Raw genomic sequence first — 24,349 nt, 5'->3', positions numbered from 1 at the left:
TCAGCCTTGAGCATCTCTGTTCAGCCTGCTAAGCTACACAATTTGCAATAGCCTCTGACAGCATTCCAATGGCTCTGGAGCTTGTTGTTGGTATCGACTTTGGAACCACGTAAGACAAACGCAATCCCAAATTTCGAGCGCGTCGTGAACTGAGTGTAATCAGGTACTCAGGTGTGTCCTGGGTCGTCAACGGTGGCACCAAGGACATAAACCTCATCAACGACTGGCCAAATCCTACGGGCTCCAACGCGAACACAGATAAGGTCCCTACAATCGTATCCTACAAGAATGGAAAGCCCATCAACTGGGGCTACGAAGTCGACACTGATAAGGAAGTGAGCGTATCTTGGTTCAAGCTACTTCTCGACCCCAAGCAAAAGGCACGCGGTGACGCCCGAGCATTGAGCGCATGCCGCGAAACACTTGCGGACCTAGGAAAATCAGCTGAAGATGTAGCCACTGACTACTTCCGCTTCCTCTGGCAGTACACAAAGAAAACAATCGAAGATAAGAAAGGCGAAACATGGGAGTCATCCTACACACTTAAGCTTGTAATCACCGTCCCAGCTATTTGGAGTCAAATCGCAAAGCAAGCGACCCTCAACGCAGCAAAGCGAGCAGGCTTACCGAATGATATTTCTCTCGTCACGGAACCAGAAGCTGCAGCATTGGCAGTCCTGAAGGCGAAGGAAAAAGAACCAGGTGAACTGCAGCTCCACGACTCGTTCGTGATATGCGACGCGGGTGGAGGCACGGTCGTAAGTCAACGGACTCTGATTCTCGCCCCGAATGCTAAGATTACAAAAGGACTTGATCACATATAAAATCACGAAGCTTGATCCCCTACAAATCGAAGAAGGTGTTGCCGGTGAAGGTAAGTGGAGGTAACTCAAGCAACGTTTTAGCCTTACTGACCCGTTTGCAACGTAGGCGATGGCTGCGGATCTGTTCATCTTGACGTCGCTTTTAAGAAGTACATTCAGATGATTGTTGGCGAGAAGCAATACAACAGTCTCAAGCGTAGAGCTAAGTCGCGTATGCTTCGCGAATACGAAAATGGTCTCAAACGCGCCTTCTCTGGAACGGACAAGGAGTACACTGTTGAGCTTCCTGGCGTCGATGACAATGAAAAGGAAGGCATTGACAACGAGATGATCACACTGAAACCGTAAGTTGCCTCACCCTATAGCAGCATCTTCTCAATCTCTCCAGGCGCGTTCTTCGAACTCTCTTTGACCATGTCATCAACCAGATCGTGGTCTTGGTGGAGAATCAAGTAGACGAAGCACAGGTCGATGGTCAGCGGGTCAAGGTCTGCACATTATTCCATGATCTACAATTATTTCTTCTGACATTGACTCAAGGCTATTCTCTTAGTTGGAGGCTTCGGCACCAACCATTACATGCACAAGCGATTGAAAGACGCTCACAACAAGGAGGGCATCGAAGTGTTCAAGGTTACGAATGGGTGAGTCCTTGTATTAGCAGCATCTAGGCCATGCTAAAATGCACGGACAGGTGGTCTTCGATCTGTCGTGGAGCAGCCACGTGGGGCGTAGAGCATTCTCTAAACAACCCCTTAACTACGCGGACAGTGGCTGCCAGGATAGCTCGTTTCAGCTACGGGAACTGTTGGTGTGTTCCGTTCGATTCCTCTAAGGGTCATCTAGACATAGACAAGCAACGTCTGCCTGATCAGAATTATGAGTGGTGGGCCGTAAACCAGATGGAGTGGATCCTGAAGAAGGTATGTTCTGATCCTAGTTGAGTTACAACATTTGGATGACATAACACCAGGGGGAGCGCATACAAGACGGACATCGCTTTCATACAAGGTACCATAGCAAAGTGCAGGAGAAACGACCGTTTGAAAAAGAGTATGCATTCGGAGGCCAGCTATACTTCTGTGCCCAGAACGACCCACCGTCAAGAAAAACAGTCAGTATGTGTTCTCCCAACCCTATCAAGGCCCGGAAATTAGCCTAACTTGCTCCCAATAGGCGTCAAGGAGCTTTGTTCTGTGGCCTGGCGCATTGACCGGGTCAAGTTGCTCAATGAGCCTCTCTTCACCGACCGTCACGACAAGCAGAATTATCGAACTGCTATTTTCGACCTACACGTGACCTTTGAAAGCGCAACGATCCGTTTCGAGATCGCATATAAGGGCGAGACGGTAGCCTTCACCGAAGCCAAATACAAAGAAGACGAGCCGTTGTTCGAGGAGCCTCCTCCGCCTTATGTGTGAGGCTGACGGATTGACGGAAGGTTCTCTTTTCCTGAGCTCCTTCTTGGATCAAATGCCTAATTGTCTCCTTTTTATTACAATATAGATCTGTCTGATACAGGTGTTCGGGCGAATTGTCTGGGTCCAGCATTTTTCTCTCATTGCACCATGTATGTACATGTCGATAACGACACCATAAACCACTCCTTGCTCTTTTAATTAGCGATAGTAGCAGTTTATCAACTTCCTATAAGTGCACCTCTTCCTCACCCGAGTAGAGTTGCAGGCACTCATGATAGATTTTCGACTACATCTAGAATTAGACTGAAAATCTTAAGAATGAATGATATACAGGGCTCGGATATCTACCAACCGACACGGAAACTCCGAACGCCAATAACAAATCCTCACAACCAAAAAGCGGTTCTGTTGTCGAAAATCTGCTTCTTTTTGTCATCGAAATCCTTGTCAGTCTTACGTTTGGCAAGTCCATTCAATCGCTTTCTCTACCTCTTTCTTCGCCCTCTGGCCTACACACCAAAGAACTCGGCATTGATCAAAATAATGATGGATACCGTGATCTTTATGAGACAAGCTCAAATCGACGGTCCCGAGACTTTATTGTTGGGCATAGTCAGTGATCAGATTCCATGTCGTGATGCTAGCGCTCCATGTAGCTAGTAGTAGGATCTTATGTCTACTACCGTTCACGACGTCTAGCTTGGCGCCTGCTTGGGCCAAGAGTAAGAACGCAGCCTCATTCCAGCTGTAGAGTGCCTCCATAGCAGCAATATCTTCCTTCTCTCCTAGAGCGTCAATGTCCACTCCAGCAGCGATGAGGATCTCTATTGTTTCCAAACACCCTTTGTTGCAGGCGTTATGCAAAGACGTGCCAGTGGAGCCCATAGCATTATGGTTAGCACCGTATTTCAGCAATTCGTTGACGATTTCATGGCCGTTCCTCTTGTTGGCGCTAGCGAGATGGATCAGTTGATAGCCCCATAATATCGTGCTCTTGATTCAGGATGCATTGGCATTTGAAGAGTTTAATCACCCTCATGTGGCCGGCTACACAGGCCTTTGCCAGTGGATTAAACCCTTCGTGATCAGCCTGGTCAGTATTGGCCCCGTGACTGAGTAGCCGTCTGGTGACTTCTGTATCTCCTCGTCACGCGGCCCATAGGAGGGCGGTGCGTCCATTAGAGCCTTTTTCATCAACATTGAGCGGATGATACTTCAGTGTGGGTTCCAAGTCCATTTGTAGATGCCACAGGATTATGAGATGCAGACTGGTGAATACCTGCTGATCGAGGATGTCTGTAGCGAAATATGGGTCGTGCAGGCTTGCGATCCCGGGGGCTCGGTCTGAATGCACACCACTAGATGCTCGATCAATCTCTGGCTACACAGCCATGCGGAAAGATCAGCCAAGTGATTCGTGCCTTTCGTTCGGGTATCAAACCTATAAACCAAAGCGATCTCGTGGGCACGGGTCCGCATCCTTTGCCAAGAGAAGCGCGTATACGTCCTTTTCACCTTTGAAAGCTGCATACTATCGTCATGTCAGTGTATCTTCCTGAGGAACCTGGTGCATAAATACCTTCAGAGGCGAGGTGCCTTGTGGGTTCCCGACATATGGAGAAATGAAGCAGTCATTAAATTAGTTGTTTCAACGCGAAGATCTTTCCTAATTCGACATTGCTTCAGACATCGGCGGTGTAAAGGATGACTTTTGGCGTGGTCGAGTTGTAGGACAGTGTGCCTTTAAGAATCTCGGCTTGCATATAGATCAGGAAGTTGTTTAAGAACATCTAGTAAGGTGCAATATAGGAGGCTTTGACGCGCAGTGGCCCACTTCGTCTGCATTGTTTCTGGTTGCATGGCCGACGCTTCAGATCAATCGAATCGTTGCCACAGAAAGCAAACGCACCTATGAGTTGCTCGGCCTACCGTGGCGTCCTTGCCCGATTACTGATATGACATGGACATCGACAGTATGGTTCACAGCGCAGGTTTGCGACAAGGCTCCCGGTAATAGACACAACGGCTGTAGAGTCTCTATTTGACACAAGAGCAATCTCATCTTCTGGTCGTGATTGACGTACAGGCTCCTCTTGGGAGGATCTAGTCCCCACTATGGCGTCAACGTTCGACAACGGGGTTGATGACGTTGAACTTGATTGCATTGATTGGTCACGTGGAGGTACCAAGACGGGAGATTGGACAGTCATGACTACCATATGTGGTTGTGCCGCAAACTGCTGAAGCTGTGAATTTAGATTCAACACATCTTCGCGATTTGTGGCGATCAGAGTAGAATCCTCGACAAGTAGCTTCACTTGTGAAATCATTTGATCTATCCTGATGCTGCCTTGAACACCCTGCAGGATTTGCAAAGCCATGGCGAGGACTGTTGTCGCAGTAGCCTTTCTTTTATCAGACACGTAATTCTCGACAGAAAGCCTGACCTGAGTGGAGGTAAGATCGTCCAACCATTATCCCAGGATTTCGAATGGACTAGAAGCTTTCGAATTGGGCTGATTGGGCGGCAGTAGTTTCCAATCTAAAAGTGCGGAGAGGTGACGCTAAACGCTCCAAAAGCTCATCGTCCCCACATGCAGAAATCTCTACTCGTCTTTGATACCATGTATCCATTGTCCGCAAATACCAAGTGAACCGAATCAATGGATCTGGAAGCGCCGTCACGAAGGCCGTGAGGATCATTAGACACGCGGCCATAGTTGCCCAAAATGTCGAGTAGCACCGACATCACTCCACATCTTCAGGGGCACCCTTGCGACCACTTGGTCTTCATCTCTTCGGACGTTCTTGAGGACAGGTCAAGGATTTTCCTCCTTGCGGGGCAGCCTGGCTCTTTGACTGACAATATACATAAAGAACACGAAGCCCCAAGTGATGAGGGCATGCGCGACTCAAACTTGGAAGAGCTTGGAATAGAGGACTACTGACTCAAAATAGGAGGAAAAAGCAAATCAGACTCCCGCTAAAAGAATGGCTCTTTTTGGTTGGCAGACTGGTTTCGGATCGCTGAGATATATCTTTGCGGCGCGATCGTTGACTTGTCTCAGCGTTTTATGGCCGTGAGGGTGGCTGCATATTATACCTAGTCTTTGCAGCTCAACGTGCATGGTGGGTATGCTGTCCGACGTCTTAATACAGCAAACGGTAGTTAAAGCTCGATCGATCGGTCAGACACCTGCACATGGCGTTTCCTCTGGGCTTCTTTGACCGATCTATAAGGATGAGCTCCCGCTGTGTTCCTTTCCGTCCCTTTGGCCGCGCGTACTGCATGTGCGTGTGCCCTGGCCGATGAAAAAGTTTTTCTATTGCGTTTTATGTATATATATTGGCATTTCTCTCTCCGCTCACCCGGATATATGATCATTCCTCGACATAGCTAATTACCACAGAGATCCCGAATGTCATCTAGATGGAAGCGACATGCTCCATCGGCAGGAGCATCTGGCGCTGCTTTCGTAAGAGCACGTCAAGCGAGGCAGCAAACGCTTTGACCGCAATGTGTACAAACAATGGTTGTGTAGCCATGTTCTCGTCACAAGCACGCTCGACTTCCTCATCTTCAGGTGCTTTGTTCAGGTCCTTGTCAGGCCCGATTGAACCCTCGATGCCGCCACCACCACTTTCCCCTCCAGCTGACAGCTTCTGTATGTGTGGAGCGAATGAATGCATCGTTATTGCTCGCGTGTGACGAAGTTTCGAAGGTATCCGGAGAGATTGAGAGAACAATTGGTATTGAAAGACGCGTTTGCGGGGTAATGCAAGAGTCGGGACGAAGAGTTCCTATCCGGAGTCTTGAAACGAACGGCAGGACTCGAGACGAATCTGGACAGTTGAGCGTCGTGCACGCTTGTGAGAGCTTCTCTGTCAAACACGTTAGACCTTCAACGGCGAACTAAGCGGGGCGGGGAGACAAACCCTCCGGGAAGCGGTCAGGTTAGAAGGCTTGGTGTTCCTCGTGCACCGATCTGGCAGATTCTGGTCTCGTTGCAGAACACTGCAATGAAGATGGGGAATGGACAGTAACTTTGGATCAGGGGTGGCAACGGAATCGGGCGGTGAGTGCTATGGCTCTTCGATCGTTCCGATCTAGTTCCGTAGGAAGACTAACAAATGACTAGGAAGTCACGGTCCAGGCAGATGGAGTCCTTCGATCTGTGTCTCAATGGTTTGGCGGACCTTCTGAGTATGGCTATGGCTGAATCCAAGAGAGCGGACAAGTGTTGAAGCGAAAGGGCGGTGCGAGGTGGATCCCTCCGTCATCGGGGTACCCCGAGCGCCTACACTACTCATTTGTTTGTGTGGCACCGTTGAGTGCTCACCCTCCACTTTGAAACGCCGGGACTGGTTCCAACAACGTATTTTCTCGTGTTTCACCAACTCCATCCTCTGTGTGTTCATCCGAAAAGTTGAAAGACGGCATTCGAGCATGCTCATTGCGAGTGGGATGCGAGAGGCGAGGGTTGTACCAGAGAAGCAACGCCTTTCGCTAATCGCTGGATATCCGATACATGTCTGCTAACTATGATTTTAGCACTTTCAATAATGTCTATGCTCCGGAGGCAGATGCTTTTTACAACTCACGTCAGCGGAGGATGTGCGCATCCGAGTGTTACGTGTCGTCGTGATGGGAAGGTGCGAACACTCGCGAACGTTTGCAAAGCATCGACCATATTCAACTACGTTCCAACGCATCAGGACGTTGCTACAAGCCACGGCGACATGACCGAAGCCCCGTGAGGAATTGCCAGAGGCTGACGCGCGGTCCAACACTCCTCATCCCGATCCGGTGCAGGCATGGCGCGTTTTGCGAGAGCAGATATTCTTCGATGAGCACGAGAGGAGATGAGATGCAGCAGATTCGTAGAAGAGGAGGAGGAGGAAGAAGACGAAAAGACAGCGGTGCAGAAGCGAGACGACCTGCCGAAGACATATTAGTGAGCTGAGCCCTCAATCCTATAACCGAGCGTTGGGTGCTGCGCCTCGTCCCTTGTATGCAACAACCAGTCAGCGATGGATCATTGCTCGTCTATGCATATTTGAGCCATGCGCCAATCGAACGCTCGAATGGAAGCGAGAGAAAAGCGAAGGCGTCAAGTCTCACACACGTGGCCAATATGCGCTGTAGAGAGCGGTAATAGGCAATTGGAGGTAGCCCGTTGACGGATAGAAATAGCACACAAGTGCACGACTTGGAGCCTGCGAACAGCTGATACCTTTGGGTATCCGCTTCCAAATACTATCACTTATCCTCATTAGCATTTGCGTTTGCATTAGGTAATGATCAAATGGCCTGCAGCGATCATATAGCTGGTCTCAGCGCGAATGTGAGCCACCCGTCTCTAGGCCTAGTTTATGGCAGAGAGAAGCGATCTAATTTTCGCTGTTTGACGTACGAGAATCACACGGCTACATGATGGACACATCGAAGTTTGTTGAAAGCCAGTATTCGTGACATAGAAGATCGAGTCTCGCTCAAGAAGCGGCCACTACGTTGGCTGGAGAGCTAGTAATAACTTATCAAGACTATTCGTCTCTAGGCACAAGATGTATCGCGCAGCACAGATAGAAGTAGCGTCAAGAGGCGGCAATTTGGATGCTGTAGAAAATCGTCACAATATGTCAAACATTAGGAGAAAAAAAAATACACACGTCTAATCACGACAAAAACACCCTCTGTAACAACAATTTCTTCGCAAACAAGAACATAAACCTGCAAGAAACGAAAAATAGAGAGGCTTGCTAAGTTAGATCGTAAAAACGACCAGGACGTTGTCGCTGGAATCCGCAAATCTCAATCATAAGGAGAAACTTGGCACGCTCCAGGTTTTCATCTCCTCTCTGGCCGCGATACCACAACCTCCGACACTTACGGTAACACTGCTCGATACCGTGGCCGTCATGTAACGCATCCACATCAATATAGCCAAGACTGCCACTCTCCGCGCGGTCAATCAGTAGATCCCAAGCCTTCGCGCTCGCAGTCCAGGTGGCAAGCTGCAAGATATTGTGGCCACTATCGTTGACAACATCTAAACGAGCACCGGCGCTTGCTAGATGAACGAACGCGGGTTCGTTCCAACAATATAAGGCCACCATAGCAGCGGTGCTTCCGTTTCGTCCAATAGCGTCGATTGCAGTGCCGTGCTCGATGAGGGTACGCATCGTGTGGATCGACCCACGATTCGCGGCGTTGTGTAAAGGAGTACCGGAGCCCTTGCTGTAGGCATTTGAGTCTGCGCCCCACTCGAGTAGTGCTTTCACTACTCCGTTGCCATTGAGCCTGTTTTCGCTGGCTAGGTGGATCGGCTGGTGGTCCCATGATGTTCGGACGTGGGATTCAGCTTTGGCTGTCAGAAGGATCTCCACAGTAGACAAGTCGCCTGCTTGAGCGGCTCTGGCTAATGGCGTATAAAGCGCGTGGTCAGGTTTGTTGATATCGGCGCCATACTTGAGTAAAAGAAGCACACTTGCAATGTCGCTTCTCCAGGCAGCCCAAAGAAGCGGAGTCCTTCCGTTCACATCCTGGAGGTTTATCTCGGTGCAGTCGGTCTTCAGTAAGGACTCGAGGTCGTGAGAAAGTAGTCCTAAGACGACGAGATGGATGTCGCTGAAATTTTGCTGAGCCAAAACATCGTCACTAGTGAATAAGTCGGGCGACATCTGCGTATCGATGCTGTGATGTCGGCTGGGGGACATGCCGCTGAGAGCACGATCAACGCCTGGCTGGATCGCGATACTGTCAAAATTGTCTTAGCCGAGGAAACTAGACCCATTATAATATTCTAGGATACTGGGTAGAGGTCATTTTCTTGCGACATACTTACAGCCACAAGAAGAACTTCCTCCAGAATATCGAACATACTCACACTCCGGACTGATCGCAGAACAAAGGGTTGGCTCCCATTGTGAGTAAAAACGAGTAAACTTCGCTCTGTTGATGTATTACGGCATACTAAGTTGTGCTCAGCATAAGTGGTCCGATTGGGAAGGTTATAACGTACCTTTAAGAGTGATGTTCCATCGAGCGCAACGTCATCCGGGGACGCTTTACCTTCGGAGAATAAATACCTCAAATCAGAAAGATTTCCAAGCTCGATTACGCTCCAAATAGTTGCTGTGTATTCTATGACCCTGGGAACGGATATATTATAAGATCGAATAGAGCCACCGACAATCTGCGCTTGCATACATAAAACCAAAGTTTTTAGGAATGTCCAGCTGGGTGCGTTGTAATTGATCTGTACGTGGATCGTTCCTAGATTGCAGCATCTGTCTTTGTCACACACTCCGCATTTGGTCAGTGATGATCCGCCTCTGTTGAACGTTAAAGTCCCCAGAACATGCTTGATCCAGCTCGGTGTAGTGGCGTAGACAATCGAGTGGCACTTGCATTGGCAGTGGCTATGACCATCTTTCCTTCTACTCATCGAAGGTACAAGGTCTGGGATCGAGCATTCGAAATATTGTTCAGCTTCGTCTTCGCGATCGAAGGTATAGAAGGACTCGGTTGATGATGTTCTGCTCGAAGTTTCGATCAAAAGATGACGATCAACCTGATCTATTCGCGGGAAACGGTTACAGTCTTGTGTTGGGAGGCGAGCGGAGATTTCCAGCCAAGCATGCAGCATGTCTATCTTAATCCGGGAGTGAACATTCGTGAGAATGTTGAGCGATGCCGTGAGAGATCTCGTGTTGTCCTTCGCTTGCCGCTTGAGCCGAACCAAGTCGGCTTTACGACGAATCCATTGAGCCTTTCTTGGCTTTTGAGAGCCGCAAGGTCTAATGTCTCCAATCAATTTGTCAAGTGCCGCAAACGTTCTCTTGGTCTCCTCGCACAGCTGTTCGATGTCGTACAAACCCTCTTGAAACTCCGGAATTTGGTTGTGGTTTGTGCGGATGTATTCTAGGGCAGGTCTGACGTTTTGATATTGGATCCGGAGCCCTTCAATCTGTAGCGGGTCAACAACCCTAAACTCAACAGTGACAACCGAACTTACTGTCAAAGTCAGATCGCGAAAGTGTTTCTCTCGATGCCGAAGTCCCCAGAGCTTCTCTATACCCTGTGCAGTCTTTCCAGAGGCAGAAAGCACAGCTATGATCCCAGAGGCGATTGAAAGTGGATCCATGTACACAGAGTCCACCCGGTTGACCTTCCTCAAACCACCATCATAGGGCTGAAAACGTTATTTGTAAAGCCCATGGATAATCTGCATACAAGCAGTGCCACTTGGGCGGTGAGTGACGCTGGCCCAAGGCCGAGGCGGGCAAGTCTCGTGGCCATGGAAAGAGCCATTCATCGTTTCGGTCTCCTCAGCCTTATCGTTGATAAGTGGTTCAAGGCAGAGGGCAGGGGGCTGAATGCAGAGCCCTGTAGAGGGACGATATCTTGCCAGGTGTCGAGCTAGGAGAGGATCACCTACTACATAATGTAGCCCAAGGTTACATGAGCTGACAATCATAAGGCTTCACCGGTATCTGACTAGAAAGGGAAAGCATTTTATTAAAAGCATCATACCAGAGATTTGATTTATCGTACCTCGCGTTGTGTAGTAAAAGCACTTGAAGGCTGTATGGGACACCTTCCCAGGCCCATCTCCATCACGTACTAGATCAGGTGTGTTGTGTACATGTACTGGGAGCTGATTTGCTTGTGGTTGGTGGATAGCACGGTGTGCATATGCACCACAATGAAGGCTTCAATGCACGCTGCACACTCTTCCCTAAACGGACTAGCCCCGATCTCGTATAATGCATGGAAAGCGCAAAGCGCGTTTACTCTGCTGCGCAACCACAAGGGCGGGAGACCGCACGAATCCTTCGTCTGTTTCGTCATTGCGTCATCGCCCGTCTCCTTGTCTTCTGCCCTCAGGTGTATGCTTCATGTGTCTAAAGAGTAACGAAAAAGGGCCGCCTGGCATCCATCGCATACGAATTCATCGCAGCTGTACAGCCTGATAATTCAACATAGCAAGGACTTTGCCAACATGCTGATAAACACCAAGAACGAATGGGAAGTCGCTGATAAATCCGGACTAGTCGACGTCGGCTCATACTCGCTATTCGTGAGCGCACGAGGACCACCAAGAAAGCCTGAAGCGCCTGTAGTCATCTTCATTACCGGCGGTGGTGCTCCCACAGAGCTTTACGTGCACTTTCACCGGGCTGTCTCGAGATATGTGAGGAACTATTTCTATGATCGGGCAGGCTATGGACGTAGCGAGCGCCCAGCGGTGGATGCCAATGAAACGACCCATATTTTGAATCATCCTCAGCCTTGCTCAGTATGCGCTGGCGGAAATGCAGGCTGGCAAACGATTAGCAGCCGTTCTTGTACTCTGTGCAACGACGGCGACAACAGTCGGAAGATCACCGCAGAGGACTCCGCCCACGAGCTTCAACAGCTCATGTCTGCCATCGGCGTCAAACCCCCGTACATGCTGGTCGCACACTCATATGGCGGGATCATCGCGCGAACCTACCTTGGTCTCTACCCCGACGATCTTGCTGGAATGGCGCTTCTGGACACCAATAGCGAACTGCTGCAACAGTGCTTGAGCCCCATACCACCAGTGTCGTTCCAGAAAGTCACCAAAGATGTAGACCTTGAGGCTCTAACGCATCTACGTGAGGAGTCAGGTATGACCGATCAAGAATGGGACGACGCTATCGCAGCTATTCAGCGCACGAGGCCCGCCGCCGCAGACGAGGCTACCCACTACAGTGGAAGACAGCTCGCGCGCAGAATGCAGATTGACGACCAAGCTATGGGTGCGAAACCATTGCTAGTGGCGACATCCGAGATGCCGCAAGATTGGCGCAAGATGCTTACTGAAGGTATGCGACTCGGTGGTGGAAGTGCTCAAGATCGTGACGATGCAGTGAAGTGGATGGAGAGCGCAGAGCTTTTCTGTAAGCAGGTACAGAAGGTACAGCTGGGGTTGTCAAGCAATTCGAAGTACGTGCACTTCGAGGTTGGGCACGACTTCCCGATTCGCTGTCCAGACCAGACGGCAGAAGCTGTGAGGGCTCTTCTGGACATGGTCTCACAGCAAAGAAGTTGATCGAGGTGAGGTTAAGTGTGCGCGCCGGGGTTGGAACTTGAGCAAAGGCTTATTACCATCTCGCATACTATTCCTAATGCAGCTCGTAGTGGAGTCGCATTGCCCCGGCACGTAGGGCCTCATTGATTGCTACATGCAGTCCTAGCTAGTAAACATGTTCACATATAGAATAAATGTGTATATGTACACATACACACACACTTATACACACACACTTATACACACACACTTATACACACACACTTATACACACACACTTATACACACACATACACACATATATACACACCGGTATGTACATTGCGTTTGTCACACGGCTGGAGGATGTGCGAACGTAATTCGACCGACCAGCGCTACCGTTGGCTTAAAGACGTTCATATGGGCCAATGCGACTTACAAACTTCAGAGATCAGCGAAGAACAGGTAATGCAGGCAAGGATGATCTGACGTCGATCGAGGAAGTCTACATTTTCATGACACAAACAAAACGCTATCAACATCGCTCACAAACCATGCAAAACGCCGCCCAAATGCTCCGTCAAACAGGTTATCCTTACTCATCACCCTCCAACACATCGCCTTGCATACCAATCTCCTCAGCCACTCTCCGCACAACATGCCGTATCGCTTTACACGCCGGGCTCTCAGGATACGCATCCAAGAAGCTCTCTCCAAAGTCACACGCCATGCCTATTCGCGGATCCAACGGCACAGCGCCCAAGAACGGTATCTTCTCCTCTGCAGCCAAACGCTTCGCACCCCCCGTACTCGCGCGGAAAATCTGACTCTCGTGTTTGCAGCCTGGACACACGAAACCAGACATATTCTCCACAATCCCCAAAATGGGTATCTTCGCCTTGCGACAGAAGTCGATTTCCTTCCGGACATCCAACAGAGCGACTTCCTGCGGTGTAGAAACCAGCACCGCGCCATCGACACCCGAGCTCTTGAGAAAAGAATTGACAGAAAGATGCTCGTCGGAGGTCCCCGGTGGCGTGTCCACCACCAGCACATCCATGTCCCCCCACCGTACTTCCATCAAGAATTTCTTGATCAGTCCGTTCTTCTTCGCGCCCCGCCAGATCACCGCGTCGTCCCGATTAGGCAGCATAAACTGCACGGACATCACGCCCAGGTTCTCGCTCACCCACACGGGCTCCCACCCCTCCGCGCTCACATGTATAGTCTCCTCTTCCACGCCCATCATCTTCGGTATGCTCGGCCCGCAGATATCCGTGTCCATGAGGCCGACTGTTAAAGACGGGTTCGACGCAAAGGCGTGCGAGAGCATGGTGCTGAAGGTGGATTTTCCGACGCCGCCTTTGCCGGAGAGGACGAGGATCTTGTGGCGCACCGAGGAGAGACGCTCTGTTATGACGGGGATGTCGGGGTCGGGTCCTTTCGGGGCGGAGGCGCAGATTTTTTGGTTGGGGCACCCGGCGCAGTTGTCTGCTGTGCCTGCTTGTTCTGATTCGGGGCCGGGGCAGTGTTCTGTGTATGAGCGCGTTAGAAGAAGTGCGAAGGAGGGGTGTGGTGGGGTGACAGCGTACCTGGCTCCGGGGCGACGAGCTTCGGGGCGACATGAAGGGGCGCATCGGGGTCGACCTGCGTTGGCTCTTCGAAATGGGGCGCCATCGTGAATGTGTGAAGTGTTGTGGGAGGGCGACAGTCGGATTTAGTGACAGTTGAGGCGCTTGATAATCAACTGCCGCCACCACGCGATAGGGCTGAAGTTAGCGACCCCACTACGGACGCTTCCGAAACTCGGAACTGGCGTCTGAGCTTGGGGAAAGCATGCGCTGAACTGCATTGTCTGATCCCTGATTGACTGGATATCAAACTACTCTGCTATCTTCACATCCCGCGTCCAGCGACATCCTTAGCATCGCTCAAACACGCGATACAATCCCTTCAAGTTCGCCACCTCCATCACACCCTTCAGCAACCCCTTCGTAGCCACCAACCTCGCCTTGCAAGCTGGAAAGATCACATTCTCAACGGCCTTTCTCACCTTTTCTCTCCTAATTGCTATCTCTGGATCCTCTTCCACGACTTTTTCTTTTCCTTTCCCACTTTCATCCTGCGGTATAGTAGGCGGTAGTGGTAAGCTCTCGGGCACGTAGAACGAAGCGAGTTCACGCAGGAACGACTGGAAACACTCTTTCTCCGAGTCCCAATCCACATACGGACCCAAACGAAGTAGGAATTGCGGAAGCTTCGCCATAGACGGCGTGTAGCCCTTAACCAACAGGGGAATAGAGCACACTTCGCCCTCCTCGGTGATTTCAAGCGAGAAGTACTCTGCCATCAGAGAGCGTCGATCGACGAGTTGCTGCCTAACGCTGTCGACGACCTCGTTCCAGTCAACCTCATCTGCGGCATCGCCTGCATTGCGCTTCTCCTGCTCTGCCGCGACCTTGAGCAAATCTTGGAGAGGCAGCGGCGGGTTGAAACGGATGGACCCATAGTTCGCGAAATCGGTGAGCCCGAGTTGGTAAAAGTACTCGTTGCAGAGCATGCCGTAATCGACCAAGAAGAGCTTGACGCCTCCTTGTATAGCTGCGATGCGTCTCTGCTCGTCTACGATACCAACAAAAGTATGTGTGGATATGATGTCTGTGAGCTCGTTGTGCATCGCGTCGCGGACTTGGGCGCGTAGTTCCTTGATCGAAGTCAGGCGACAACTTGAAGCTTCCTTTTCCGTGAACTCGTAATCCATGTCTTCATCCTCATTGATAACGCCGTCTACTGACGGATGCGATTGTAACATTGAAGTGATTTTACGTGCCGATGCATCGGTGCGGACAAGGTTGTTCTCGTTTCGCTTCTTTGTGACTGTGGTTGGAGGTGGTCTTGGATCACTCCGCTGAGTAGTGAGAGTTGGAGTAGTCGATGTCCCGGGTGTTGTCTGCTTCACAGGGGTAGCCAACGGTACTTTTGGCTGGTTAGACAGCAACGACTGCGTCATGAAAGAACGGCTAGTGTCTACTTTGCTCAAGCTATTGCGGATCTCGTCACAGATGATGGCAATAATCTCGTCTTCATTGAGAAAGTGGACCTCTCGTTTTGTCGGGTGCACATTCACATCGACTCGCGCAGGCTCAATGTCTAGGCTCAAATAGACGAATGGACGGCCGCCTTTAGGTAAGAAAGTAGCGTACGTCTGCTCGACCGCCTTTTTGATAATCGAGGACTCAACAGAGCGGTGGTTGATGAAGAGTAACAGAGTAGTCCGCTTCGCACTATAGTTGGCGCTGCTGATCCAGCCTTCGCATTTGAAGCCCCATCGTTCGTTCTCTGCGTTCAGCGTAACCAGCTCATTAGCAACGGTAGCTTTGTGGATTTGTCGGATGCGATCCAAGGTTCCGGCAGCTGTCGGCACCGATATGTCGGCGGTAGATGCGCCATGCTTTTTGCATGAAAACGAGACGCCAGCGCAGTGGACAGCGTAGCGCGCGACCATATCGAGGATCTTAGCGTACTCTTCGCTTGCTGAACGGAATGCACGCCTTCGTGAGGGGACGTTGTAGAAGAGATCCTCCACCTATTTCCATCATTATTAAGACTTCCAAAGAAGCACATGAAGCTTCAGAACCTACCGTGATCTGCGTGCCTCCTCTTCCGGCGATAGGTTTCGGTTCAGCGCTCTGTCCAGGCTTTGGACTGACCAGCTTACCGTCCGAATAGTGCGCTCTCCATGCGCAGCTCGATTCCTTCGTTCTCGTCGTAACGCTCAGATGTGCGATGTGGCTGATACTCGCCAGCGCCTCGCCACGGAAACCGTACGTTCCAATGGAGCTGAGATCCTCGAAAGCCTTCAATTTCGAGGTAGTGAAGCGCTCACAAAGAATCGCCAGATCTTCTTTCTGCGCAATGTCAGTAGGAAACGCGTCGATGAGTTTGAAGAACTTGCATCGATGCCATGTCCGTTGTCGGTAATCTGCAGCAGCTTTAGCCCGCCATCTTTGACGACAACCTCCAGCGATGTCGACCCTGCATCCACGGCATTTTCGATCAGCTCTTTCAGCGCATGTTCGGGCGCAACGATAATCTCGCCAGCGGCGATTTTGTTTACGACGTCTTGGGCAAGCGCCCTGATACGTCGCGGTGCTGGCAGTGGCAGGTTTTCGTCGCCTTTCCGTTTCGTACCTCGCGGCGACGGCGGGACGACGTCCATTTCATCCGCCATTGTGTTGTCGGTCTTGAGACATTTAGAATGGAACGGATGGTGTGCACGATGAAATGTGATGGATGCTGCAGACGCGGCGAGTCGGCAAGAGCGATGGGTGACGCGACCCCGCTCGCACGCTGTCACGTGCGCTGTGGTGCTCCAGGGCTCCAGCTACCAAGTTAAGCTTCACATAGTGCGCAGCAACTGATGAGATCCAGCCGATAATGAACACGCAGCCTCCCACACCTCAGGCTTCCTACGCCAGGCCGGCAGCAGCCTGGAAGGCGCGGGCTACCCCAGAGCGCTCCAGAACTCAGGACATCACTTCACTTAGTTCGAAAACGTTGCCACGAGTCTGGGCTATCAAGCCTCAAGATCTAAACCAGCCTTGCTACTTTTCACGCCTGCCTGCCGAACTACGTCTGCAGGTGTATGAATATGTTCTACCCTCAAGCCTTCCAGCCCGTGGGAAGCGAAGCCTTTACCCTACGATGCGGAAGTGGCTCGTACCCGACTTACTTCACATCTGTGGTTTGGTACGCTTGGAAGTCGCGACTTTGCTCTATGGCTCCACACATATAACCTACACTTTGTCGACTGTTGACATTTGGCCTCTACAGTCCTGGCTTACGGCCACACCAGTGGAGCATCGTGCGCATGGGGCAAAGAAACAAGAATCTGACCATCGATATAAGCGATCTAGCAACTTCACTCTTGGGAAAGGATCTCGAGTTATACGAGATGTTTAGCAACAAGTATTGTAAATGATCTCAGGTAAAAACTGTTCTATAATTATTTTGCTCCTCTCAACATTATGTCCCCCGTATTATACCGACAAGTCAAGGACTACACAAACTTTGGATCCTGTGCCTAACCAACGGCTATGGCACGAAAACCAAACAGACCAGCGGTGCTCACCTCCAGATTCACTAAGGCTTTACTAATCTGACCTCTTGTTGTAGATATTTCATCTCTGAAGAACTCCTTTACGATGAGTTTATCCATTTCTCGTTAGTCTCAATGGTGCGGCGATTGTTCCTTTGCGAAGAAGCTGGATTGGAATTGTAGGTTTGAATTGAACACTCTCTCCGTCCGCAATGATTGGCCCAATGGTTTTGGCTGGATATACAAATCGAGGAATATGTCGGCGCTAAACATTTGGTTTGATGCATACTTATGGCCCATCGCTGAGTCCAGCATTCGAACCGCCTGGGTGAGAAACGTAAGAAAACGTATTATGGAGAGAGAATTGTGCAAGTTGTTAGAGAGCGTGGACAAGGCTTGGTTGGAGCAAATCGAGCGAACTTGGGTAACTTTGCAGGGGCTCTTACCGTCAGAACTAAAATACTACGAGTGGCGGGAAGAGTGGGACCAACAGGTCACAGTATTGAGAAAGATCATCGATGGTTGGTGACTTCACTGCTTGGGAAAGACGAGAATTGATGAGAAGGTTCAAAGCGGTAGTGTTCGGATGGTCCGTGTTTGAGCGGACGTCACGACTTTTTCTACGACGGTGTTACGTCATTGGTCAGCCATCTAGAAGCCTTTCTATCCAAGCATATATGAGGCCAAGATATCTTAGCATAAAAAACAATTCCTTTTTTGTTGTGCCGATTTTGGTCAAAAACAAACGCGATGTTGCGCCAACTGAAACAGAGGGTCGTTGGCCGTAACAAGAATCCGGACGCCCCCGACAATGGGCAGACACGCAACGAAGACACAGTAAACAAAGCTGAGCAAGGCAAATCTCATGCAGAATCTGCACCAACTCCTGTGGGATTCTGGGACCCGTCCTTGAAGCACGTTCGTAATCGAGCGTTTGGAAAATGGATGCTCACCACCGCCTTTTTGATGGCCTTCATATTGGCCGTGCTATCCATCTACTGGGGCGTCTTCTTTGATGTCGAACAGCGAATACACCATCTCCGCATCTATGTTGTGGACTTCGATGGTCAAGCGCCGTACAACACCAATCCATCGCTCGTTGGGCCTACGATAACACGCATGACCCAACAGATGCTCGACTCTAGCGAACCCACACTAGGCTTCGACATCCGATCGCCTTCAGACTTCGACAACGACCCACTCCAAGTGAGGCAAGCGATTTATAATTTCGACGCGTGGGCTGCAATCATCATCAATCCAAATGCTACTGCGCTTCTGTACTCTGCTATCGCAACGGGGAACACCTCATACGATCCGCTAGGCGCATGCCAGCTGGTATACCAGGACTCGCGGGATGACACAAACTGGTACGACTTCATACTGCCGATTATCAGCACCTACATGACGCAAGCACAAAGCATGGTCGGCAAGCAATGGGCGCAGATGGCTTTACAAAATGCCTCCGATCCCGCAACATTGCGCAATATACAAGCCGTTCCGCAGGCCATCAACCCCGCCATCGGGTTCTCAGAATTTAATCTTAGGCCTTTCTACCCATACACTGGGATCCCGGCAGTGTCTATTGGACTCATCTACCTGATCATCATTTCCTTCTTCAGCTTCTCTTTCTACCTGCCGATACACATGCAATACATCAATCCGAAGGGGCATCCACCGCTGAAGTTCTACCAGCTGATCATTTGGCGCTGGTGCGCGACAATGAGTGCTTACGTCTTTCTGTCGCTTGCGTACTCGTTCGTGTCCCTGGCGTTCCAAATCAACTTCACGCACGCCAATCCGGTACAATCCCAGACTCAGGTCACTGAGGTCGCATACGGGAATTCTCCGGCTTATAGCAATGGAACATTCCCCGTATACTGGATGCTCAACTTCTTCGGAATGATAGCGCTGGGCCTTGCCTGTGAGAACGTGGCCATGGTTGTCGGCGCGCCGTGGATGGGCCTGTGGCTTATTTTCTGGGTTATCACGAATGTGTCGACAGCTTTCTATGACATCGAAATCGCTCCTGGGTTTTATCGATGGGGCTATGCGTGGCCTTTGCACTCTGTTGTGGAGGGTAGTCGGCAGATATTGTTCGACCTGCATCCACGCCTTGGGTTGGACTTTGGCATATTGATCGCGTGGGGCGCGGTCAATACTGCGTTCTTTCCTATTTGCTGTTGGTTCCAGAGATGGAAAAACAAGAGGCAGATTCACGAGTACTGGCCTATGGAATGATCTCAATCCAGGTTGAGAATTCGTTAGGGTACACGGATACAGCTTTCAATAGTAGACCATACTTTTGGATGTAAATAATTACTATGCACTTTGTTTTGGTATGTCCGAGTGGAAATGTTTGTATGTTTATACATCTCCAAAAAGCCTATCGGCAGCCTTGATGTGACAAACCAGTTTGCATCTGTATTGGCCCTATATGAACCTGTCCTATGTTGATCTATCACTGCTTCTCATCTCGTCGTAACTCCATAAAGAGTCCTTGCATAACCAGAACCAAGTTGCGATTTATATCTTGGACAACCAGTGGGACGCCGCCTACAAAACTACATCATGGCTCACCAAGAGAAAGAAGATGCCATCGGATTTGATCTCCGTCCCTCCATCTCAGCTCTGCCGCCCCGTCGAACACCACACCCACATCCAATGACCCCATCCCATCGATCGTAACGCTCAAAGTAGGAGGCCGGCACTTCCGCACTTACACTATACCTCTAAACGAAGCACTCTTCTTCACCTCTTTTTTCAAAGCACCCTTCGCCTCCCCTCAAGAAGAATGCGGCTCCTTCTCCATCGACTCCTCCCCCGACCTCTCCGCCCACATCCACGCTACCTCCTTCGCTTACCCATCCCCCCTCTTCTGAGACGAAGCCCACGGCTTTGACTACGATCTTTACCACCGCTTACACCACGAGGCGACATACTTCAGCATTGCGGCACTGTCCCGCTGAATATTATGAAAATGATAATAAAAGATACCTGGATGCTGTTAGTGTAACCTCCTCTAAATATCATGAGGTTAGGAACGGACTGGCCGCGGGGAGCCGTGCAACAGAAAGGCGATGTGGATATCGAGTGGAGGGAGAGGGTGTATGTGTGTCTGAGGAATGTTATGGTGCATAGAGGGCTGGCGTTTCATAGAGCGAGGGATGTGGGAGCCACGGGGAGGAGGAGGGGTGGACGGAGGCTTGGAATGTTTGTGAGGAGTGTGTTGTTGATGATGGGGGGGTGCGAGGAGAGGGCGTGGTGGATTCAGGAGACAGAGCCTTTTTCCTTAACGAATTTGAGCAGCTTATAGGATTGTGATCTGCCCTTTGATCTTAACATCGTTCATCACAGTTTGTGATGGTTCAGTGATATCTAGATTCCGTTCATGCCACCGTGCCATCTGATCTATGGAGTCCTATACCGTAAGTACATCTCTTGGAAGCGACTGCCGAGTTGCTTGCGCTTTTTCGAAGCTAGATCGTGGCCGTGCTGACGTGAAGGCTCTACATCCGTCGATTGACAAACACAGTGGGAATCAATGGAGCTTATACTTTCTCCGAATGTGCCTGGCCGTTATGAGGAACGTCAATCACCTGCGTGATCGCCGTTGCGGTCCTCGTCCACCATATCGCCCTTTTCCTTAGTCTCCTCAACTACGGGACCGGTTACCGAGGTGTCGTCGTGCAATCGCACCCATCGCTTGGCATGGACGAACTCGAGGAGGTCCTTAGCCCAGATGAAGAAGATGAAGGCGCAGAGGGCGAAAGTGAGGAAGCCCACGTTGCTGACGAAGTGCTCGTGCTCGCTGCTGCCGGCGGGTGCCAGGTGCGAAGAGGGGTCGCGCGCAATTACGTTGTCCAGCACAGCTTTGCTCAAGTCGGCGTTGGCGAGGGCGTCCATAGAGATGTCACAACCCCCGGGGGAGGGTTCGACAACCCAGGTGCCGCCGCTGTCGATGCAGGCACCAGGTTCTACGTAGAAGACAACACCCTCATGCTCGAGGTGACCTGCGCTGCGAGGAGTTAGTTGCGCGCCGGGCAAGAGCCGCAACGTCTTCGACTTACGGGATGAAGAGATGGCTGCTACCATTCGCGCCGCACAGCTGCGCATCCTGTGGAGGCTTGGGAGAATCGTCAGCATGCTTGTTGTTAGGTTGAGGGAAGAATGTGCGTATTCGGCAGAATCTCAACAAGCTTCATGAAGCAAAAGGCATTGGGAAAGCTGCCAGGATGCACAGAACAAGCGAATTCGTTGCCTATTGTGTATATGTGCGTGTGTGTGGACCGTGCGGTTGAGGTTCGAGAGTTGATGTTGGTTTGAGGTGTAGTGAAAGGGAGTGACAACAGGTGTGGTCGTGGGATCATGTATCTGAAAGACTCTGGGTACTTACCAGTGTGGAGAGATGTGTCTGCGCGTTGGCCAGCTGCACACCCTCGGGAGGCTTGGGGCAGTCATTGATCCACTCGTTGTGAGGGTCCTTGTAGAAAGAGCAGAACCAGCAGAATCCGGTAGGCAGCATGAGGCATACGGGATGCAGGAAAGAAGTAGGGTGGACGGGACGAGCGACTTTGGTACCCATAATGTATGGTATGCGGGGTGGAGCTGTAAGTTCCAAAGGCTCGATGGTCGAGCTTGAAAAGTGGCGCGATGAGAGGGGTTCGCATTCAGTGGCCGATTTTTTAAACTTCTCAGAATTCACCCGCTCAGAAAGAGGTGTACGTGCGCTGATGTTGGTTCGTTGGGCACTGGCGAGGTCGAAGTGGGAGACGTAACACATGCCTACTACAGTGTGGCACGTGCCACCAGGCGGTGCTAATGAAGTGACCAATATGGGAGTCTTGACCATCTTGTTTACAATTGCAGTACGCAAGTAGTCATACTCATAGGAAATTAGTGTGGGGATCGGCACCATGTAACTAGGCAACAGGTCACATTTGCTCTTGACCTTCCCATCAACCTCGCGGGTCTTTTTCCGTGAGTCTCAGGATAGAAGGCACCAGTAGGCAGCGAGAGGACAGGATGGACAGGCGTATAAGTTCTGGCGTCCGTGCTATTTAGGGACTTCTGTGGACGTGGTGGGATTGCTTGGCAAAGTCCCGAGTTCGGGCAATGGAAGAGCCCGTGCGAAGATGGGACATGAATGCAATCCGTTGTTTGACTGCGTCAAAGACTTATAAACATGCGACTGCAAACGTCATTGCAGCTTTTTTGGTCAATTGTATTTGTGTTGAGAGCTCGATCCATCGTTTCCACATGGCATTTTTGATCGACTCATTGAGTTGATCCTTGTCGGCACACCATTCGATCGTGCGAACGCCAGAATGAAACGTGTCTTGCATTGGCGCTGTACTGCTGTGATCCCACGAAGTGTCGCCGCCTCGAGCCTGAGTGCGTCTGCTAGCAATGGCATCACGAAGCTCTTCACACAAGCCTGTGCAAAGGAGTAGCAACAACATGAAATGTGTACCATAGGCGGTCATGGGTGCTTCGATGGCCTCAACGGTCTTCCAAAGGTCACCAGAGACGTACGAACCGACCTGAGTGACGGGCATATTCAAGCTGGTGCCCGCAGGTATGATTGCGTGTGGAGTCTGCGTACACAGTTGCATCTTCTCGAAGAGACCTTGATAGATGTCCACCAGGCGATAGTAACAAGATAGGAAGAGGAGGACAGTGGCAGGGTCGGCAGAATGAACACTGAACTGCTTGAATATATCTAAGAATCGTCGAGTGAGCGCAAAGGTTTGGTCTATGGCTATTACTTTGGATCCAAAGGTAGAGGTTGGTGGCACTTGTAGCATTGACGAAAGGCTCGCATAGTGGTCCACGATATTGACGCTGAGGTTTGCCAGGTCGCACGGAGAATTAGACATCAAAGCACTTCGTGGCGAAGCGTTTCCGGTCATCCGAGTCCTCTGTTGATGTGGAATGAAGGAAGAGTTGCTGAGCCCTCCAGCGCTAAGGATGTCGCAGTCGGGGATATTGAGGAGAATCGAAGGATCCAACCAGTCTTCCGTTACAAACGTCGCACCAGGTGTATTCGAATCAAAAATACCGCTCTCAATCCTTGGAGACACAAGTGTCGTTGATGTCCGATTTGATGATGAACCTGTAGACTCTTTCTTTGATACTTGTCGCGTCGTTCGCGCGCTGTAGACGCACGTAGAGCCAAACTTGGCGCAGCGGAGACACGCATTTCCTTGGGGAGGTTTGAGACAGCGAAGCTTTTGTGCGTGGCAGCGATCGCAGGCGTTGCGAAGCCGCGGCGCAGACAGCAATTCCTGGGTATGAGAGCGTACCATTGTGGTGGAGGAAGGAGGAGTTGCGGGTGCTAGGCTCAGTCCAGGCTAGAAGAAAGACCCACCACGGTTAGTAAGTCTCACCTCTTGACGCCCGGCTCGCTTTTTTCCCTCTTCAACGCGCAACCCATCATCATTCTGGTACCGGCTATCGTGCTATGCTCTCTACTCAAAGTCTGCATCGTTCTCCTTCTCGGTCTAGGTCGAAAGATAACTTTTACACTGCATGCACCGCCTGATCAACGGCCAGTAAGCGCTCTCGAACATGTTTCATAATAAATAGTTGATTCGATTGTACTCATATTGTACTAATAGTTTCTCCCATGACATCGGCATATTAAAATCTTCAGTGTACCTAGGTATCCACGTGGAGGCTATGTTTTGGCCTCGACGTACGGTAGGCAGGCCTGGGCCTTCATAAATCAAGCAATTCCGGCCCGGAGCGAGTGCTGGCACCAATGTGTGGACAGAAATATTCCTGCGTTGCATCGGATCCGTTGCGAAGTGTTAGCGTGGTCGTTTCACACAGTCTACTCTACTAGTCGTTGGACGCTGCGTACAAGATACCTATGGTAGTCTCCACTCCACGGTGGGTCCTGGAAGTGGCTGTGTGCCTACGCGCGGTCGCGTCAGCCTAAAAGATCGACCCGTTCTACCGTCGAAG

General features: G+C 50.7%; 7 protein-coding genes across 7 annotated transcripts; 3 read left to right on the top strand and 4 right to left on the bottom strand.

Moving 5' to 3' along the window:
* Positions 1–68: 68 nt before the first annotated feature.
* Positions 69–2,245, top strand: N0V89_007778 (uncharacterized protein; the record flags this gene model as incomplete). The annotated part of the gene is made up of 9 exons (XM_056216539.1): positions 69–109; positions 164–758; positions 808–874; positions 931–1,168; positions 1,213–1,312; positions 1,365–1,468; positions 1,519–1,747; positions 1,798–1,942; positions 2,001–2,245. 9 exons carry the CDS (start codon positions 69–71, stop codon positions 2,243–2,245), a joined length of 1,764 nt encoding a protein of 587 aa, XP_056070786.1.
* Positions 2,246–8,005: 5,760 nt separating this feature from the next.
* On the bottom strand, positions 8,006–8,926 carry N0V89_007777 (uncharacterized protein; the record flags this gene model as incomplete). Its single annotated transcript, XM_056216538.1, has 1 exon — positions 8,006–8,926. The coding sequence occupies one exon, from the start codon at positions 8,924–8,926 to the stop codon at positions 8,006–8,008; it is 921 nt and encodes a 306-aa protein (XP_056070785.1).
* Positions 8,927–11,250: 2,324 nt separating this feature from the next.
* N0V89_007776 (uncharacterized protein) lies at positions 11,251–12,327 on the top strand (the record flags this gene model as incomplete). Its single annotated transcript, XM_056216537.1, has 1 exon — positions 11,251–12,327. One exon carries the CDS (start codon positions 11,251–11,253, stop codon positions 12,325–12,327), a length of 1,077 nt encoding a protein of 358 aa, XP_056070784.1.
* Positions 12,328–12,880: 553 nt separating this feature from the next.
* On the bottom strand, positions 12,881–13,962 carry NBP35 (cytosolic Fe-S cluster assembly factor nbp35; the record flags this gene model as incomplete). Its single annotated transcript, XM_056216536.1, has 2 exons — positions 12,881–13,818; positions 13,878–13,962. 2 exons carry the CDS (start codon positions 13,960–13,962, stop codon positions 12,881–12,883), a joined length of 1,023 nt encoding a protein of 340 aa, XP_056070783.1.
* Positions 13,963–14,206: 244 nt separating this feature from the next.
* On the bottom strand, positions 14,207–16,516 carry mlh1 (DNA mismatch repair protein Mlh1; the record flags this gene model as incomplete). Its single annotated transcript, XM_056216535.1, has 3 exons — positions 14,207–15,871; positions 15,927–16,193; positions 16,241–16,516. The coding sequence occupies 3 exons, from the start codon at positions 16,514–16,516 to the stop codon at positions 14,207–14,209; spliced, it is 2,208 nt and encodes a 735-aa protein (XP_056070782.1).
* Positions 16,517–18,133: 1,617 nt separating this feature from the next.
* Positions 18,134–19,621, top strand: N0V89_007773 (uncharacterized protein; the record flags this gene model as incomplete). The annotated part of the gene is made up of 1 exon (XM_056216534.1): positions 18,134–19,621. One exon carries the CDS (start codon positions 18,134–18,136, stop codon positions 19,619–19,621), a length of 1,488 nt encoding a protein of 495 aa, XP_056070781.1.
* Positions 19,622–20,971: 1,350 nt separating this feature from the next.
* Positions 20,972–21,965, bottom strand: N0V89_007772 (uncharacterized protein; the record flags this gene model as incomplete). Its single annotated transcript, XM_056216533.1, has 3 exons — positions 20,972–21,398; positions 21,451–21,506; positions 21,777–21,965. 3 exons carry the CDS (start codon positions 21,963–21,965, stop codon positions 20,972–20,974), a joined length of 672 nt encoding a protein of 223 aa, XP_056070780.1.
* Positions 21,966–24,349: the final 2,384 nt, after the last annotated feature.

Source organism: Didymosphaeria variabile, assembly GCF_027946475.1.
Source record: "Didymosphaeria variabile strain IMI 356815 chromosome Unknown scaffold_5, whole genome shotgun sequence".
NCBI lineage: Eukaryota > Fungi > Ascomycota > Dothideomycetes > Pleosporales > Didymosphaeriaceae > Didymosphaeria > Didymosphaeria variabile.
This window is presented reverse-complemented; position numbering and strand designations above follow the sequence as displayed.